At 44.1% G+C, this 18,662-nt stretch overlaps 1 protein-coding gene across 1 annotated transcript; it reads right to left on the bottom strand.

Moving 5' to 3' along the window:
- Positions 1-12,486: 12,486 nt before the first annotated feature.
- On the bottom strand, positions 12,487-13,440 carry LOC118912108 (olfactory receptor 52M1). The gene has a single exon (XM_036884891.2). It carries the CDS (start codon positions 13,438-13,440, stop codon positions 12,487-12,489), a length of 954 nt encoding a protein of 317 aa, XP_036740786.1.
- Between the last annotated feature and the right edge of the window lie 5,222 nt (positions 13,441-18,662).

The following is an 18,662-nucleotide window of genomic DNA, read 5'->3' as shown; positions in this document are numbered from 1 at the left end:
TATGTCTGTTATTTTCTCTTTGATCAACTTCACCTCTTTCTTATGTTGTTTACCCACCTTGGTATTTCAATACTATCTTCAGTGCCCCTTAATGAAATTTTAATTTGAATCTCTTCCTTCTCAACCAAATTGTAATTTAGTTTGTGTTTCTGGACAAACTATTTGTCTTTTTCTTAAATGACTTTCCTGAATCTGGTCAAATTTTCTTTCATAGCTTCCTGATTTTTTTCCTTTTCTCTTCTGAGATTTTGATTTTCTGATCTAGGGCTCTTTTAGTATCTGCAAATGCTTAAGATATATTAATTCATGTTGTGTTACTAGTTTCCTCTGTCCCACAGTTCCTTCTTTGTTGATGTGTTTGTTTGTGAAAGGTGGAGAATTTTCAAAGGCTGAAATACTTTAACTCCAGTTCTTTCTTTTCTTCTTTTAGTACCTGAATATAGATAATGTTTGTCATTTTCTGCTCAATTGAAAGCCTATATTTTCCTGACCCCGCAATGACAAGTATATGTAAGCTTGTTTGGGAAACTTTGATGATGGTTTGCAACATAATGAGTGCCCTCTTGGTATAGTGAAAAACAGTTGTGCTTATTTAAAACGTATTATTATTGATAGCATCTGGGACAGGGAGAATAAAGGTGTTAATGTGTCTTTAATTTTGTTATTCTCCTTAGTTTAGGGCTTTTCTACTGCTTGCTTCCCTTTGTCCTTCATCACTAACCTATATTGTTTTTAGTGTCAAATAGGTACAGCATAGATTATTCACCTCCCATTGTCACAGTCTGTGTGCTGATGTTGGCAATCATGTATTATATGTACTGTGTAATGTATGTGTCTAATATACTATAATGATGCAAATCAGAGAAGCATCTGAGTGATGTGACTTAAGGGTCCATGTGTGTTGCAATTGTGTTAACTTGTCAGTGATTTAACCAGTAGATTGTTGTGCTTTGAATAGAGATAGTTCTGGTTTAATTTTTAATATCATGAATATTGTGACCATGGTCTTGTCAGTGGGTTTCAGACCTGGGCAAGTTCACTGTGGATTCAGTGAGACCAAAACATGACAGTGGAATGTTCTTGAGATGAAAGGGTTTATACCCAACTTTATTCCCACAGTGGCAGGTCAATCACTAGAATCCTGTCCACTCAGAGCGAGTCTGCATGCAGCAAGCTAGTCTCTGCCTCTGGGCCTCTCTACCCCTGCAGCCATCTCAGTCTCTGCTCAAGGCTGCCACCACTCCAGTCTCTGCTCTCCTGCAGCCATGCCAGTTTGTCACCCAGAGCACTGGGCAGAGCTCTTTATATACAGTCAGTAGCAATGTATTGCCCACATGTGTGTAGTGAGCTAGCCAACCAGGGCCAGGTGAGATCCTGACCACAGGAACCTTCACTTGATCCACAACCATGTTTTCTAAGAGTTGTTTAATTTCACCAACGCTGTGACAACCGCTGTGTGTAAAACTTAGATCAAGTTCAGACAGTCCTTTACCTCATGCCCAATATGTTTATGTCTCACTTCCCATCTCTGGGCTTCCTTGTTGACACTAAGTCATAAGAGCCTGTAGAACCTACTTGCTGCTTAGGCACGGGCAGCCCAGAGTAGGACCAGCCAACACCTAACGCAGACAAAGACTATCAACAGGATATTATCAGCAGATAAATTATTCTCCCCAGCTCCTTATTCTCAACAGGTTTTTCAAATAGGATATTGTGATATGCCCTTTTACAAGATGGTGCCATGATGGTAAGCATTCAGTCACACTTGTTATAAAATAGTGATCAATTTAGTAAAACACCAGTATTTTGTCTTGACTTTCTTCTCTGTATCACTCCCCCTTTTCCTTACCCCTGCTTCCCTGAAATCACAACCTTAATAAAGTACTAGAAATAAGCTTTTGGCTCAGGTTCCAGAGCAAGCCAAGCAAAAACAATCATTTACTTTTCTTAAACTTCTACTCTAGAATGTTCCTCTATGCAGGCAGGTAGTATGTGTGTCTGGTTTCTCCCCTTTTCCCCCAGTGAAATTCCTGGCATATAGTAGACAGTTAAATATTTGTTGTATAAGTTCAACAAGTTACTGTTGCATTAATTCGGTGTAATTGAAAGGAAATGGTTTGTCAAGAGTGAAAAAAGCTGGAGGTAGAAATCTTATTTGCAAATCCACAGGCACTAATTCTGCTTTCTAGCCCTGAATAAAAATGTTGCCTTGTTGACACTGAGAGGTTCAGTGTCTTGCCAATGGGTATTAGCCCCCAGCAAGTTCACTATGGATTCAGTGTAACCAAAGAAATTACAGTAGAATGTTTCTTTGGGGCAAAAGGGTTTATTACCCTGGTGATTCTCTTGGTGGTAGGTCGAGCACTAGCATCTCTGCCTCCACCCAGAGCACTGGGCTGAGCTCTCTATATAGTGCAATAAATAGCTTATTACCTAAAGGTCTGGAAGCAGTAGCCTAGCAACAGGCCAGTTACATCTTCAAGTGGTTTAAGTTCAGTAAGGATCCTGGCCATAGGAATCCCAACTTCCCCACACTCCACCCCTCCAGGATTATCGCCTTAGAATCTACATGCTCTCAGTCTTCCGCAATGGTCCCTGTGCGAGAAAGCTGGAGCACTGTAACCAGATTCCACAACAGCAATAGAGGATAACAACAACTTAGAGATAATTTAAAAAATTAAGATACAATAAGATTTTGATACAGGTAACAAAAATTATAATAATCCTCAGGCCAGAGGAGGTTCCTAATAACAAAAATTATAATAATCCTCAAGCCAGAGGAAGTTTCCAATCCATAAATACCTTAGGGGCAATAAGACAGATGTTTTAATGACACCAACAGAGGCAAATCTTGTCCATCAGGTAGGATGCATGTAAGAGAGTGGTCCTGTGATAGGACTGTAGCAGGAAGGAGGTCCCATACAGGTCTGGTGTACCATACTTTTACTCCTCTCCCTGTGGGGGTTACTGAAGGGTCTATATATAGTGCTACTGGAGATGCATGCACTGGTCATAATGATAAAACAAAACTCCCTGGTAACTCCTACCTTCTGGCAGTTCAGGATATACTGCTGTGACCTTTGAAGGCCACTCTGCTGTTATTCCAGCACTACACAGGAGTCCAGCTTCCAGGATTTGTACCCAAGGTGTCAGGAGAGCCAGCCATCGCTGGTCCATGTGTTGAAAGGTCCAAGGCCATGTCCACTCAATGGAGTCTCCAGGGTTCAGTGCAGTTGGTGCTGGCAGCAAGATGTTAATCTGGTGGCTGAACCTCAGCTTCAGTGATTGTTCCTTGGTTTGTACTTGCAGTTGTATAGGGGAGGCAGCCATATGTGTTAACATGTCCATGGGGCTCAGGGCTCCCTTTTGGGGTCTCTCATTCAAACACCGTAACACGGTCCATAAGCAGACTGACCATCCCCACAGACTATTGGTATCTGACTTTAATCCAGATTTTAGCAAGCCATTGTGCCTCTCTAGCATGCCTGCTGCAGTAATACTGTATGGCACATGAAACTTCCATTTGATTCCCAGCTGTAGCACCCATTCTTGTAGTGTGTGTCTAGGAAAATGGGTGCCCTGATCACTCTCAATTACCTGTGGTCAGCCATAGGCAGCATAGAGATGCTCCAGGCCTCTTTTGGTCATCTGCTGATCTGCACAACGTGTAGGAGAAGCAACCAGAAGTCCAGTAGCTGTGTCCACCAAAGTCATGGCATACCGATATCCCTCTAGTACAGGTAGAGGCCCAATATAGTCTATCTGCCACCCAACGAGGGGTATAAGCCCATTAGCTATTGTCCCATGTTGCTGTAGAACTCAGTGTAAGTCCCTTTTGGAGCATACAGCACACTCCTGCTGGGCTCTACTAACTTCTTCAAAGGTCAAAGGCAATCCCCACCGACAGGCTACAGCCCACATTGTCTTTTGCCTGTCATGCAACAAATGCTGATGTAACCATTGGGCTATATCAGAGGCAGGCTTTCCTTCTAACCAATGTATCTGGGCCAATTTATCTGCTTCATCATTTCCTGGGGATGCCAGTTGCAAATGACCTGTCACATGGTATACTGTAATTATTTTAGTCTGACCACAAGTCCATTAGTCTTACCACAATTCTTGCCCCCAAAGGGGTCAGTGACCACCAGCCAGTTGGCATGGTACCAGGTTGGTAGCCACAGGTTCAAGCCCTGATAGACAGCCCAGCTGTCAGTGCAGACAACTGTAGGGGAGGGCTCCTGGCTGATCACAAGCCACACGGCCCACAACTCTGCCCATTGGCTGCTCTTTCTTCACCATCTTCCATCCATATTGTCTCAGTCTTAGGATGGAAAGCTATGGCCCTCCATTTTGGGGGCTGCCCACAGCTGGAGCCATCTGTGTACCATGCATCTTTGGGTATAGGAGCTCTTCCCTCCTGATAGGGACTCTCTGCTATGAATGGTTCAAAAGCAAGTTCTTCCTGCTTTTCACTAGTATATGTCACCTGCCCCAATAACATTGGAGTTCTTCACTAAGTGGGCTACTAGAGAGGGCACTACACTGCTGTAGGTAAGCACCCCACTTGGCCAGTGTGGGCGTTTGTGCCACACCACTCCTTGGCTTTTGTGTCCAGTCTCGTACCGACCCAAAGATGGGATAGGTGTTTATTACCTTTATTGGGGCCATTCCAGGATGGGTTCTGTAGTCATCAAGGCATGATACATGGCAGCCAATTGTTTTTCTATCAAAGTGTATCATACCTCTGCCTCTTTCCAGAGTTGTGACCAGAATCCAATAGGTTGGTGAGTTCATTCAAGCTGCTGCCAGAGACCCCAGCCATAACCATCTTCAGTCACATGAGCATCCAGTTCACAGGGCCTTGATGGGTCTATCACACTAAGGCCTGCGCAGCCTTGACTGCCTGTTTTGCTGTAGTAAAGGCAGATGCACATGTCTCATCCCAGTCCCACCTGATGCCCTTTTGTACCAACCAGTACAAGGGCTTCAGAATTTGTGCCAAGTGCAGGATAAACACTCTCCAGTAGCCTAGAAGATCCAAAAACTGTAGCAATGCTATAGTTGTAGGGGTAGGAAAGGCCTGGACTTTATCTATAACTGCTTCTGGTTATCAGTTGTTGCCATAGCTCTAGTAAGATTCTATTTGACTTCCCGTCTAATTTCCTTCCATCTGCTCCTGCCTGTATTAAATCAACCCACATCTGGACCCCCATAACCTTCATGGGGCCATTTAAATTCTTGTGAGTAGAAGACCGTATTTCTTTCTGTGTTCTCATTGCTTCAGCCTCTCCTAAGTCTGCTACTGTACATGTCACCTCGCTTATGGGCTGCCCTAAGTGAGGGGAAAGAATAGCCATTAGAAACCCAAAGAGGGATGTGGGAGCCATTTGAAGCACAATATTTCTCATACCTATAGTGAAAGTCTCTTCATCTGGGCCATGATTGTCTGGATTACAGATGGCATTTTTTCATCTAGCAAGAGAGGATGGTAGATCACCCTGACTGGGCCACACAGCACGAAGTGCAGCCATAAGCCAATCAAGGAGGGAGTGATTTCCTGGGGTCTGATGTGTACTTTGTTACCACTGCCTCAAGGAAGGCTGCACTGTTAGGGAAGCCATCTTTCCCATCTCTGATCCTGACAGAACAATTCCATCCACCCCTAAGTCCCACAGATGCAGGAGCCAAGCTGATATTGACTCCAAGGGCTTCTGCCTAAACCAGGAGCCCAGCTCAGCCTGAGTATAGGGGCGGAGCATAGAGTGCTCCACGACCTGGGGAGGGGGCTGCTCCTCTCCTTGTGGAACTTTCAGCTGCTGGGTCTTTATTTTCTTTACAACCACTGGGCATGCTTTCAATACAGGAGGGGCCAGTGCCTCCAGCACCACCCCTTCATCCTTCCCCAGCTCCTCCATTTCTGGGGCTGATGGCACCTTTCTCTCCCCTCCCCCAAGTGCCTCCTCTGCTACATCCTTTACCTTTTCTACTGTGCCTCGCAGCAATGCTAGCTCAGTCTTCAGCAGCTTATCTTCACCTCAATGCTTCGCAGCTGGTGTTCTCGTGCCACCTCCGCCTGTGCTTCCCTCAGGAATTAGTCTTTTTCCTTGATGGTCTTTTCCTCCTTCAGAACACCTGGCAGCACTGCCGTCTCATTCTGTAAGAAATCTTTTACGTATTAAGTCACACCTTGCTGCCGGCGTTCTCCTGCTGCCTCCTCTCACATCAATGCCATTTCATTCTTCAGGGAATCCACAGCAGTTTGCAGCTCACGTTCTCATGCCGCCATTTCTTGGGTCTCTTTCAGGAGCATGTCATTCTCATCTGTGGACTTTTTTGAAACTGTGAGGAGCAGCCAACTCACAGGCCCCGCTGCCTCATGGGCACTTTGTCTCTCAAAAGACCTACTTACTATACCAAGGGCCACCCCATTACCTCAGATATTACCTCCACTTGCCTCCAGTCCTGGGGTGCAGCCCATCCCTCTAGGAGGCAAGCCACCTCAGACCACATACCCACTGGGGGACAATCCACTGTCTCCCTGTTCACAGGGGCAGCCCAATGAAGCACCCCTCCCATAAGGGCAGCCTGTCTTTCTCCTTGGTCAACACTGAACCCTGTTGACTTTGCCAATTGTCTTGCCAATGGGTTTCAGCCCGGGGCAAGTTCACTATGGATTCAGTGTGACCAAAGAAATGACAGTAGAACATTTCTTTGGGGTGAAAGGGTTTATTACATGGCTTGTTCTCCTGGCAGTAGGTCAAGCACTTGTGTCTCTACCCCCAGCCCAGAGCACTGGGCTGAGCTTTCTATATAGTGCAATAATAGCTTATTGCCTATAGGTGTGGAAGCAGTAGCCTAGCAACAGGCCAGTTACATCGTCAAGTGGTTTAAGTTCAGTGAAGATCCTGGCCATAGGAACCCCCACTTCCCCACAGTACTCCATTCCTATGAAGTGTTATCTCTGAGTTGCTTTTTAGCTATACTTTTAGAAGGCTGTTTCAGCATTCTGTGAAGCCAACTGATTCTGGTGAAGTAATGTGATACTTCCAGTGGATTCCATGGTCATGAGCCCTGTCCTTCTTTGAAAAATGTCTTTCTTTTGATACTATGCCCTGAAGGATCTCTTGCCTATAAATCAGGCATTCAGGAAGCCCTCAAAGAATAGTCCTGGCCAAGGCTCGGATTGAACAGGCAAACCCACACCCAGATAGAACAAGTATCACTGGCCCTTCCAACCTAGTTGACTTGCCACCAAGTAACCTCCTGGAGGAACAGTAGTATGTTATCTGGGTTTCAGCATTGATCTCCACTGCTGACATTGAGAGGCAGACGTAGCCTATCAGCTGGTCAGTGGGAGTCCACATGGCTGGGCCCACACAGTCTCCTCTGTTACTGCTGCCACTCTGTCTAATATCCCATCATACCAGTTCTGAAGGGACAACTGATGAATGTCAACTGGCAGAACCACTTTAACTACTTAGTTGTTCAGTGCTTCATCTGGTGGACACATTATACAGATACAAAACTCTTCAGTTTACCAATTCCCATGTGCACATCTTTATACTTGACCTCTTTGCCTCAAATCTTCCCATATTTTTCTTTCTAGGCCCCTGTGCAAAGACTTACAGATTCTCATCTTGGCCACTTTTCTCTTCACAGAGAATGAATAACTAGTCTCACTTGGAGTTCCACCAGTTAGGAGGACTTTGAATTCTCTCCTCTTTCAAGGCCAGCTTTGTATGTAATTGTAATGCATCTGCCATCAGTTTTAGGCCATGCCTCCCCCACCTATATGTGAACCTGTCTCTGACTTTTTCTTCAGTTGATTGTAGGAGACACCTTCATATGATCACTGATGTGGATATGGTTACAGGGTGAGAAGCTTTCATTTGGCCTTCCTCATTATGCTTACTCTTATCTCACAGGCCAGGAATACCTTATGGTATTAGCCAGGTTTAGCTTATTCTAATTATGCACTGACTAGAGAAATGACCCCTGGGGGTGTGTGTGGCATCAGGATTTATTGAGAACTGGGATTTCTCCAGACACTGCTTAGTATTTGGATTCCTCTACATAGAGTAGAACCCCATCTCGAACAGAGGGACTGTGATTGGGCTTTTGATTTTTGGATAGCAGTGTCAACTCAACCTGTTTGATGATCTTCAATGTCTGGATATTCCCTTCTTCCTAATATTAAGCTCTCTGAGTAAATAGCCAGAGTTACCTTTAGGGAAGGTGTTAATGAATTACTGTGGTGTATAATAGGTATGGTTTTTCAGAGTCCTTCCACTTAGGGATCCAGGTATCTCTTTAGCAAATGAGTTCTAGATCTGAAAACTTGCACAGTTCTGGGAACTGAGCAAAAGCTTGACTTTACTGCAGTTGCCATCCTCAGCCTTCTAATCCTCCCTTCTTGCCATATTATAATAGATGGGCAGTCTACAAGGGTTGGCTTACCATTTATTTTTACCCTTGGACCCAATGCTCTATTAACCATCTCCACAACTCCCTGTGGGCCAAGCCCCTTGGACTTCACCAGTTCTTAGAGTAACTTCAGGCTCTGACTTGTGGTTAAGTGCTTCCACCTTGTCTTATGACCCATTTTCTCTATAGATACTGAGCCCACATCTATACATGCATTTGCTACCATCAGATCTGGTATGCAGAAGTGAGCCACCATTAAACTCATTGGTGCTGGTGCCCATGTCACAAGGCTATGGCTTTGATGAATGTTGTGTCCTGTGCCCTCCAACTGAACATAATTTCCTGATCAGTCTTCTGTCCTTATGTAATTCCTAGTACAATGTGATCACTTTGCTCTTTATTTCTACCTTCTTCCAGGGCAATCTAAGCATTCCCATTTTGAGTATTAGCTATTGTTCTTCCCAGGCTTAAAAGAGCCACGTTGGCAGTGAGTTTGTGCTGTTCCCTAGGGTCCTTCACAGAGGTAATACCTCCCACGTCCCACAGAAGTGCCCCCAGGTTGAGTATTTTTCATCTAGTCTTAACATTCCATTATACTTTACTTGGTCAGGTATCCCCAAAATCCACTCCCAGGGTACTCTTGTCTGTCAGTACATGCTAGCTAATTCTAAAAACTCCTTTGGGGTGTAGTTGCTTTTCTCCTATCCCTGGCAACAGTATGCTGCCTTTTAACCCTAATTATCAGCCTGGCAGCCAGGGAAGTAGGTGAGAGCAGCTCCTGAAGGGGACACCTGTTGCCCACATATGCTGCCTCTTCCCAGGGGAAAGCAGTCGCTTCTGAAAACCCAAAGCATCTGGGGACAGCATCCTCAAGAGAAGCCATTCAGATGTCTCCACACCATGCTTTAGTGTCCCATCTCCCAAAACAGAGTCTTGACCTTAGAATAACAAACCTCCTTTGGCCAAGCATCCAAACACCTACAGCGTTCTGTGCCTCTAACAGCTGTCTTCAGCCTGCTGTGTGTCATTGCAGGACATAAGGGCCTTTTTGTAAGTTATAAGTTACCAAATAGACATTCTGGCTCTCACACTTAAGCATTAGCAGCTTGTTAACTGCCCTCGTGTTACTGTCCCTCTGCTGGGCATCAGTGCAACTTAGGGAAAAATAAATTTCACTGTCTTTGCAGATTGTCTCCGTGTTTTACAAATGCTTTAATCATCAAACCTGCAACAGTGTTTCCCTCTATCAGAACGCATACCAGTGAAATTTCTAGCAATTGATCCACCATCATGTGTAAAGGACTATCTATGCCCACCAGCTGAGGGGCACCAGACAGTCCCAAATCCTCATCTTACCCTCTGTTTGCTCTGACCACTCTTGGTCCTCCCAGAAGCAGACCACAAGATGGATTAGACATGTGAGATTTCCTGGAGTTAGGCCTATGGGGGAGATGCAGAGGGAGCCAGATGGTGGGCAAGTCTCAGATCGCAATGCCAGTATGACCTGTGTAAAAGACTGGGGCAGATTGAAGAAGGAAGGTCTCCGACTTTATTTAGAAAAGTTTCAGCAAGGTCAGTGAGTCTGGAACCATAGTTGCCTGTCAGAAGTGTTCTGTCTCACAGAAACAGGCCTATTTTACGTACCTAGTCATTGGAGGGGAGCATGGCCTCAGCAGAACATGGTGATGGATTTACATGCAGTAGCTAAGGCTATTATTCAATCATACTCCCTACTGGAGACAATCTAGCAGGCACATTTAAAGGTTGCCACGATAATCTGATTTCTTATATGTTTTGTACACTGCTTAACCTTTTTTGGTTAAGTAGCCATCTCAATGCCTCTTGGCTACTTCCAGATATTACAGTACTTATATCAAAATATATAGAAGACATTAGAGTTAAGGGGCTGTGGTATTCCTTAGCCAACTGGCACACTGCACATTCTTTGGAGAATAAAGGCAAATTAATGCATGTGCTAAGCTAAATTCCAAAGGAAGAATACTGTAAGTCGGGTCCAAATTTATATAACTCCCTTGAGTACACTTCAGAAAACCTAAACATTAAAGGAGTATAACAAGGTTCTAATTTCTCCTGAGATTTTAACCTAGTGGTTAAATGTCATATTAATACAACTTCAGAGGTTGCTCTGGGTCATTGGGCCTTGACCTTTTTTTACTTATGCTCCACAGAGAGCCCCGAGTGCCACTGAGCATATACTTGGCACTAACTCTAACCATCTTCCCTGGTCCACAACCATGGTGGCACTTTGCTTATGATTGCTTTTCCATTTGCAGGAGAACATTTGACTCCTCCAAACTTAAAGTTCAGGAAAGCTAAACACCATGACAAAATAATGGGATGGAAGTTAGATACTAGAAGAAATGTGAATGTCATTGGAACCCTAAATGATCATGCATTCTAGATATCCCACTAGTGGGCCAGTTGATTAGGACAGACTTGGTTTTGCTTTGGCATTTTCTCTAGTTGCCATGTAGTGGTCTTTCCTTTGCACTTCGACCTCTTCTATGGTAAGCCCAGTGACTGCGTCTGGTGGACTCACCTCCCTGCCTGTTTTAGTTTATGGAGTTATGCAGTCTATAATTAGACTTAGACTGAACCCAGCTCTACCCTTTGCCATCCCTCTGGGAAGGGAACACAGAGGAGACTGATCTGTGCTGTCTGGGAATAATTCTGGGAACAGTGGGCACGACTAATGTCTGGTGTGCTGAGAATGTTCAGTGCACATCTGTTCAGACCTTGGAGAGGCCTCTCAGCTCTTCTACAGTTGAGGAAAATGGATAAGAAAGACTAAAGGATTTAGAGCCTTTAAAAAACTGCAAAATTTCTAATTTTTCCTCTTATAATGTCTCCGTGTTTTACAAATGCTTGATTCATCAAACCTGCAACAGTGTTTCCCTCTATCAGAACGCATACCAGTGAAATTTCTAGCAATTGATCCACCATAATGTGTAAAGGACTATCTATGCTAATAGTCCTGAGTAACCTTGGTCAGTTCTTTCATCACCCTGGGAATGTCAGTTTCCTCATCTGCAAAGCAAGTAATTCCTGTCCTTACAGTGTGGTTGTGAGAATTACATTAGTAATTTTCAATCAAGGGCAGCTGAGTAGCTAAGTGCTGTATGTATATTATCTATCCTATAGGTATTGAACTACCGTTTGAACTATAGGGTAAAGTCAATGTTCCTATAAATGCTGAAACTCAAAATGTTATTTTGTGATCCATTCAAAAAACACCAAAATACGATCAGGGATCATACAGATAGATCCAGGGGCTATGGAGAGTTTCTGTGGGAAGGGGAAGGTTTCCATTCCTGTCAAACCCGCACATGCTCAGGCCACTAGATGGGACAGGCCTCTGGGGGAAATAGGAGGGAACACTGAGACAGGGTTATCTTGTCTCATTTCTCTTCACTGAGATGTTTTTTCCAGGTCACATTCTCTCATGAGTGGTATTCCCCAACCTGCTGGGCATACAGGTCAGTCTTTTTCTAGAATACTCCATGCTTTATTAGTACAAGTAATTTTAACAGCATCTCAATAATTAAAGGTTTAAATCAGAAAAATGCTTTTCTTGTAGCTAAGGCCACTTCAGTGAAATGACCCCAGGTTTTTAGGACTTACTTGAAGCATACACAGTAAACAGAGTATACAATATTATAACACTACAAGACACAAACTGCAACAAAAAGATTTGATCTATAGTAAGAAACTGTATGCAGTTTAAGCAAGGGTATTCTATCCTATATCTTCATGTGTAAAATGTGAAGAATACTACCTACCTCACAAGATGTCAGGATATTTGTAAATGCTGAATAACTATTTGTTACTGATGTCATTATTTTATCTTCCCCATAGCTCAAATATCCTTTAGTCATTAAAATATATCTACCCTTAAAGTTTAGAGTTGTACATTGTAGTATACTCTTGGAATTACAAAAGCTGATAACACCAGGCCCTACTGCTTGAAACTCCCATTTGGGTAGCTGTCTACCATATTTAAACATCCTCGCTATGTGCTTATTTGAAAAGAGGAAGTAGCAGTTATCTGATCTTAGTTTCCATCTTCAGACTTTGGAGAAGCCTCTCTCGGATCTGCTTGGTGCGGACAGCATAGACAATGGGATTGAGGATTGGAGGGATGAGGAGGTAGAAGTTGGCCAGCAGAGTGTGGATTGGAGGTGGCACCTGGTGGCCAAATCGGTGAATGAGGGAAGAAACAGCAATGGGAACGTAAAAGATCATGATGGCACAGATATGAGAACTGCATGTCCCCAGGGTTTTAAGCCTGGCTTCAGGGGTGGCCAGCCCTATCACAGCCCTGAAAATCATCACATAGGAAGCAGCAATGGCCACTGAGTCTAGGATCAGCACCAGAAAGCCGATGCTCAGCCCATAGACATTGTTGACCCTACTGTCACCACATGCCAGGGTGACCACAGCCATGTGCTCACAGTAGGAGTGTGAGATGACATGGGATTTGTAAAGGGGCAGCCGCAGGCGGATCATCAGAGGCAGAGGTCCAATGTAGAGCACACCCCGGAGAAGGGCGGCCAGCCCCAAACGTCCCACCACAGTATGAGTGAGCACTGTGGTATGACGTAGTGGGTCGCAGATGGCTACATAGCGGTCAAATGCCATGGCAAGGAAGATGCCTGACTCAACTGTGGCAAAGCAGTGGATGAGGAACATTTGAGCTAAGCAGGCATCCAGGCCAATGTCACCAGCACCAAACCAGAAGACTCCCAATAGTTTGGGCATAGTGGACGTAGACAGAATCAAGTCAATGATAGCCAACATACACAGGAAGAAGTACATGGGCTGGTGCAAGCTACGTTCCACCCTTACCACAGCTAGAATGGTGATGTTCCCCACCACGGCCACCAGGTACATGGAGCCAAAGGGGATGGAGAGCCAGACATGCAGGGACTCTAGCCCTGGGATGCCAGCTAGCTGGAAGGAGCTGGGTACCAAGCAGACATTATGAAAAGGGAGCATGGCTATGAACCGTCTCACTTGTACCCCAAAATACAGTAGAACTTTTTCCTTTCTAGAAATAAAAGACAAGTATATTTTACTCTTAGGTCCTATAATAAAGAAGAGGACCATTGGTAAGATACTATAAATTTAGTTCTTCGGAGAAATTACAAAATATCATAAGTATACAAATCACATTATTACTGTTACATCCCTAAAAATTTACCAAGATAAGCCAAAATACATATTTGAATGAATTTGACTTTGTTTGCAATATGATTCCTAAGGAATAATATTCTTACATCCATAAATGAAAAGATCTAAGGCAGACAGGTATTTATTTAGTGATTTACCTCATAGCATACCTGCAGAGTTCTCTCTCAGGATCACATTAGTTTTTAATGTGAGGACTCCTCAAAAGAAGAGATGTTGCTGAAAGATGCAGTAGATATTCCTGGGAATATCTACTCTATGGTAAATAAAAGATTAATTTGGGAGGCAGCATTAGCTATTAGATTAGCTGGAGTATTTTAATCTGCAGGCCAAAATCACAAGGAAGAGATGTGGGCTGATGAAGAAGAGGGACTTCCAGGAGGTGGAACCAAGTGACTCCTGAAAGCTGGAAGCTGCTGACCGGAGCTCAGTTTGAATGTCTGCCCAAAGGCAGTTCCTTGCAAGGGTCTTTTCCCTCCCTGGAAGCTGAATATGAGGATAAGTTCCAGCAGCAGACAGGGTTATCCCCATTTAGAGCTGGGTGGCATGAAGCCTAGGTGATGAGTGTTTGGCCAAAGAAGAAATGGCTTTTAGCAACTGATTATAAGGAAGATGTGTATTTAGAGGAAAGACATGGAAACGGTTTTGTTCTTTTAAGGGTCCAAAATGTCCCACAAGAATGTTACTCATGTGTATTAGAGGAGCATCAAGGTAGGAGAAAAGCAGGTAAAAGGCTTTGTCTTCCACATCTTGAGCCTAGTTGGGTTGATGTAGTAGTCTGGGCATTGGAATTTCAAGATCTTGTTTCAGGAGCTTAGGCAAATTACTTTATCCCAGTAGTTATAAAACTGACCTCATCTCACAACAAACTTAAACAGCTGTGGCCTAGAGAAGCCAAGAGGATTCAGTGAGAGTGCAGCATCTGGCTCACAGCAACACGGAGCATTAGCGCTTCCAGCTGTTGAGAATAATCTGCAAAACCAAAACTGCATTCAGTAAACCTCAGAGAACTTTGGGATATTTATCACTACAAGCAGCCCGGTGTTGGGATGATGCTAACCCATCTGAACCTGTTGTAGTGACTTTATCCCACAGAATTCCTCTCCCGTGAACTGGGTTTCCTCTCCATCTCCAGGTTCTCAAAGATCACTACAGATGGGAATCGAGAGTTTTGGCAGTAGCAGTAAAAAGGGAGCATAAAAAGGCTGAGGCCTTGGGGCTGGTAGTTCAAAAGTATATAGCAACCAGCCTGTGACTGCAGAGACCAGGTGAGGCTGGGCAAGTGGCTTGGCTGACTCATCCATGCTGGTTATCCTCCATTGTACCCCCAGATCCCTGTCTTACATCCCTGGAAGCTGATGTTTATGGCTTTTTACCCAGACACCCTTCTCCTCTGGTTTCTAGGTGGACTCAGCCTCTGGTTTCTAGGATGCACCAGCAAGAGATCAGAGGGTGAAATTTAAGCTCCAGTTTATTCCCCAGGTCTCCTCCCACCAGGTACCTCTGGTAATGCCCTGGTTTTCTACCAGAGACCACAGCTCCTGAAAAGTGACCCTTCCTGTTTTCTGGCAGCAGCATCTGCCCCTACCTGGCCAGGCCTGAGTCAGGTAATGCTGCTCACTGTTAATCCTGGTGCTCTACCACCTCTTATCCATGTCCTTGACCCTGCCCAGCCTCTGCAGATAGTCCTTTCAATGCCCCCCTTGACAATGCCCCTTGTTCTTTGGACATTTCAGACCATATTCCAAAGTAAGATCTTCACCCAGCATTGTCTCTCAAAGCTGTGGGCCTCCTCAGCAGGACACATAATCTGAAAGTTGGCAGCTTCACAGAACTAGTTCAAAAGACTAAAGAGCTATTTTATGATAGGTAAGGTCAAAATGAACGTTACCATAATTTCCAGATTTACAAAAAAACAGGACTTGTCTATACCTATTCAACTGACTTTCTTAACTTGATTTTATATGTGGCCAAGGTGCAATCATGTGGAGGATAATCTTGTTTTACTCCAGAAGAGAGTCCTTGAATGGAAAAATTCATAGGACTTCCCAAGTGAATTTGTCTTCTGTTCCCATGCCTGTCCCTCTTACAGCGGTTACCTTCTGCTACATTAGGCTGCTAGAAGAGATTGGTCACTATCTTCCCTTCTAATGCTATCCAAGTCCCATCATTACTGAGTCACACCCTGGAGTAGTGGCTCCCTTCTAAGTTTGGGCAGAGAAATCATGTTGTAAGAAGAGCTCACAGCCCAAAGTATATATGAGGCTAAATGTAAACCTAGTGAATTGGCATGAGAAGTGATTTCCCTTGAAAGCAGCAGGCGCTTCTATCACAGACCTTGTCAGATCCAAGCCAGATGTTCTCAGTCCTCTTGGCCCACCTCAAGCTCTGGGGAAGAAGGCTTTGATTTTTTTATCCTTCCTCTGTCCTTCTCCATACCTGATAACACACAGGTGTCTTCCTGATGGACGGTTCATCTCCATTTCATCATTTCCTGTTGCTATCCATCTCCAGGAACACATCCTGAAACTGAAAAGAGAATCCACAGTGGGAGGGATGCATCTTGGCTGCTAGAAGGGGGTGGGCTGAGCCTTTGGGTTAGCTATGCTGAGCCCCAACTTTCCCTAAGATCCTAATACTCCTTAACTTATGCCACCCTAGTCAGAAACAGTCCTTACACTTCAAACACACCAAGAGGAGGCTCCTGCTCAGGGGTGCTATGAGCATGTAGGGAAGCAAGGACTGCCCAGTCTCCCACCCAAGCCCCATGCAAATACACTTGCCAACACCAACTGCAACTTTTACTATTCTTCACCTTCTACTATCTCCTAACAAGGCTGGATTTTTCTGTTTCCTACTGTATCATGTTCTTGTGCCTCTGAGAATTATCCATGTTCTTTCAGGGTTGGAATGGTGTACTCATCTCCTGCACCTGGCTATTCCTTACATATGCACATTGCTGCAGCTTATGTCACCCTAGAGAAGCCTGCTCCCACCCTTCTGTGGTCAGTGCCTGTCTCTGTACTGAACGCACAGTGGTCTGAATTGTCTGCTTACATGCATGTTTCTCTGCACAGATTATACATTCATAAGAGTAGGGAGCATGCCTATCTTATCCTCCCGTGTAATCTCTGGGCTAGCACAATGCCTGGCTATGTTGAATAACGGTAAAATATTGTGCCTACTTAAAGCACCTGGAGGTGTTTTGGAAGGTCTTATGTTGGCATTAGCAAATTAGAGCCTCTTCAGTCTCCTTGTTTGGACTCTACTTTTTCCCTAAGTTCTCTTCCAAGAGAATTCCTTCCCTCTGAGTCCTATCTTGGAGACTTGTGCAGAAGCATAGTCTACAATGGGATGCCTGTCCCAAGTCTGTCCATCCCTATAGGCTGAGGACTCTTCTGATGGCCACTGTTCCTTTTCTAGTTTCCCCTTTTATAAGATGCTCTCACCGGGCTGGGTATGTCAGAGCAAGAACCCAGGGCTCTGTAAATACCTCTGAGGCCTGGTAGTTATAAGCATTCTGTTCAGGGACAGAGGGAATTCCATCTGGACTTGTAACAACATTCCCACTTCCCTCAGTGGAGAAGGAAAATAGCAGGCTTTGTCCCAGAAGGCTGGACACAAAATCTAAACTTAAGCACAGCCATCCCTGGCATGTCATAGTTAGTGCAAAGAAGACTGAGAAGGACAACTAATGAGTCATATCCCTTGGGTCTGAGTTCTGCTCTTGCTTGTTGTCTGGCCTCCCTCAGCACCTATGATAAAGACACCAAATAAAAATCAGAAAGGCCTTTCTATGGGCAGAGATGAAGAATCTCCTTGGGATTAGAGCTCAGCCTGGCTGTAAATCTCTAATGAAGTTTGATATCCTTACAGCATTTGGAGGTGAAGGTAGATTCCCAAGCTATAAGACAAACCACTGGCTATTCTCAAAAAATTAATACTGTAGACTTCCCCACCTCAGTTTACATTTTCAGGGAAGAACTCCCATGGACTCGTTGGTAGAGTAATGTATCTCTTTCACATCTTTCTGAACCTAACCTTCCCAGCCTAACACCCCATTTCTCCAGAAAAGAGAGAAGCCAGTTTCTCTCGGTATATCCCACTGGGATTCTCAGGGGTTGCTGGGGCATCATGCTTTAGGACATGTGGGAAGGATAAGGCCTTTGAAGCTCCCACGGCTTAAGCTTGCAAACCATCTCTGTTACATACCCACTGTGTGACATCAAGCCAGTTGTTTATCTTTCTTCCAGCATAAAGTGTAAAGAATATTTATCTCTAGGTAGTTTTGTTTTATAAGTGACACACTGTATGTAAAGGGACCAGAAAGAAAACAAACATACCATGTGCTATAAACAGCATTATCACCGTTACTGCTGTTCTTGTGTCTTTGGGATGGGTTAGCTCTCATAGCTTGGGAGAAATATCCTGTCTGTAGACCAGAAGCCACTATGGCCAGGGCAGGGGCTAATGCAGTAGAATCAATGCAGAAAGGATCTCATTTTGCTGCTTATCTAGTACTGCAGAAGCTGGGAACTTCTGAAAACTCGCTGTCTGTCCCCCAACCTCAAACTTTACATTCTCTGTAAAACTGCTTGTAGTTGCTGCAGTGCACAGGGTTATTTCTTCTGTGTCTGTGCACGTTATGCACTCAGCCAAGTAATGTAGGAGTATTACTCCATTGCAGATTCATATCTATTCATTGGATCTTGATTAATCACCTCCTCTAATTAAATTCTGCTTTTAAACTTAGTTTAATAGGTGAACTATGTTATCTTTGTATCTGTCTGTCTTACATAATATTTATAAACTATAACTTTAATAAATCAATGCATTTGAATTGAATCATGTTAATGGTTATGTAATAAGGCCTCTCTTTATAATTGGCCTGTACCAAATCTCAATACCACCCTTTTCAACTGGTTGAAAGGCATGCGTATTAGATGTTTAGAAGAACATTGAATATATTAACTTCCCCATAGGATAATATCTTAAGTCTATATTAAATAAGTCAGATGTATATTCAGCAC

This window comes from Manis pentadactyla, chromosome 9 (genome assembly GCF_030020395.1).
Source record: "Manis pentadactyla isolate mManPen7 chromosome 9, mManPen7.hap1, whole genome shotgun sequence".
Lineage (NCBI taxonomy): Eukaryota > Metazoa > Chordata > Mammalia > Pholidota > Manidae > Manis > Manis pentadactyla.
Note: the sequence above shows the minus strand (reverse complement) of the source record. Positions and strands in the feature narration are given on the sequence as shown.

Bases quoted from the DNA above. Each gene is read 5' to 3' on its own strand.
- LOC118912108 (XM_036884891.2), bottom strand. From the start codon at position 13,440: ATGCTCCCTTTTCATAATGTCTGCTTGGTACCCAGCTCCTTCCAGCTA.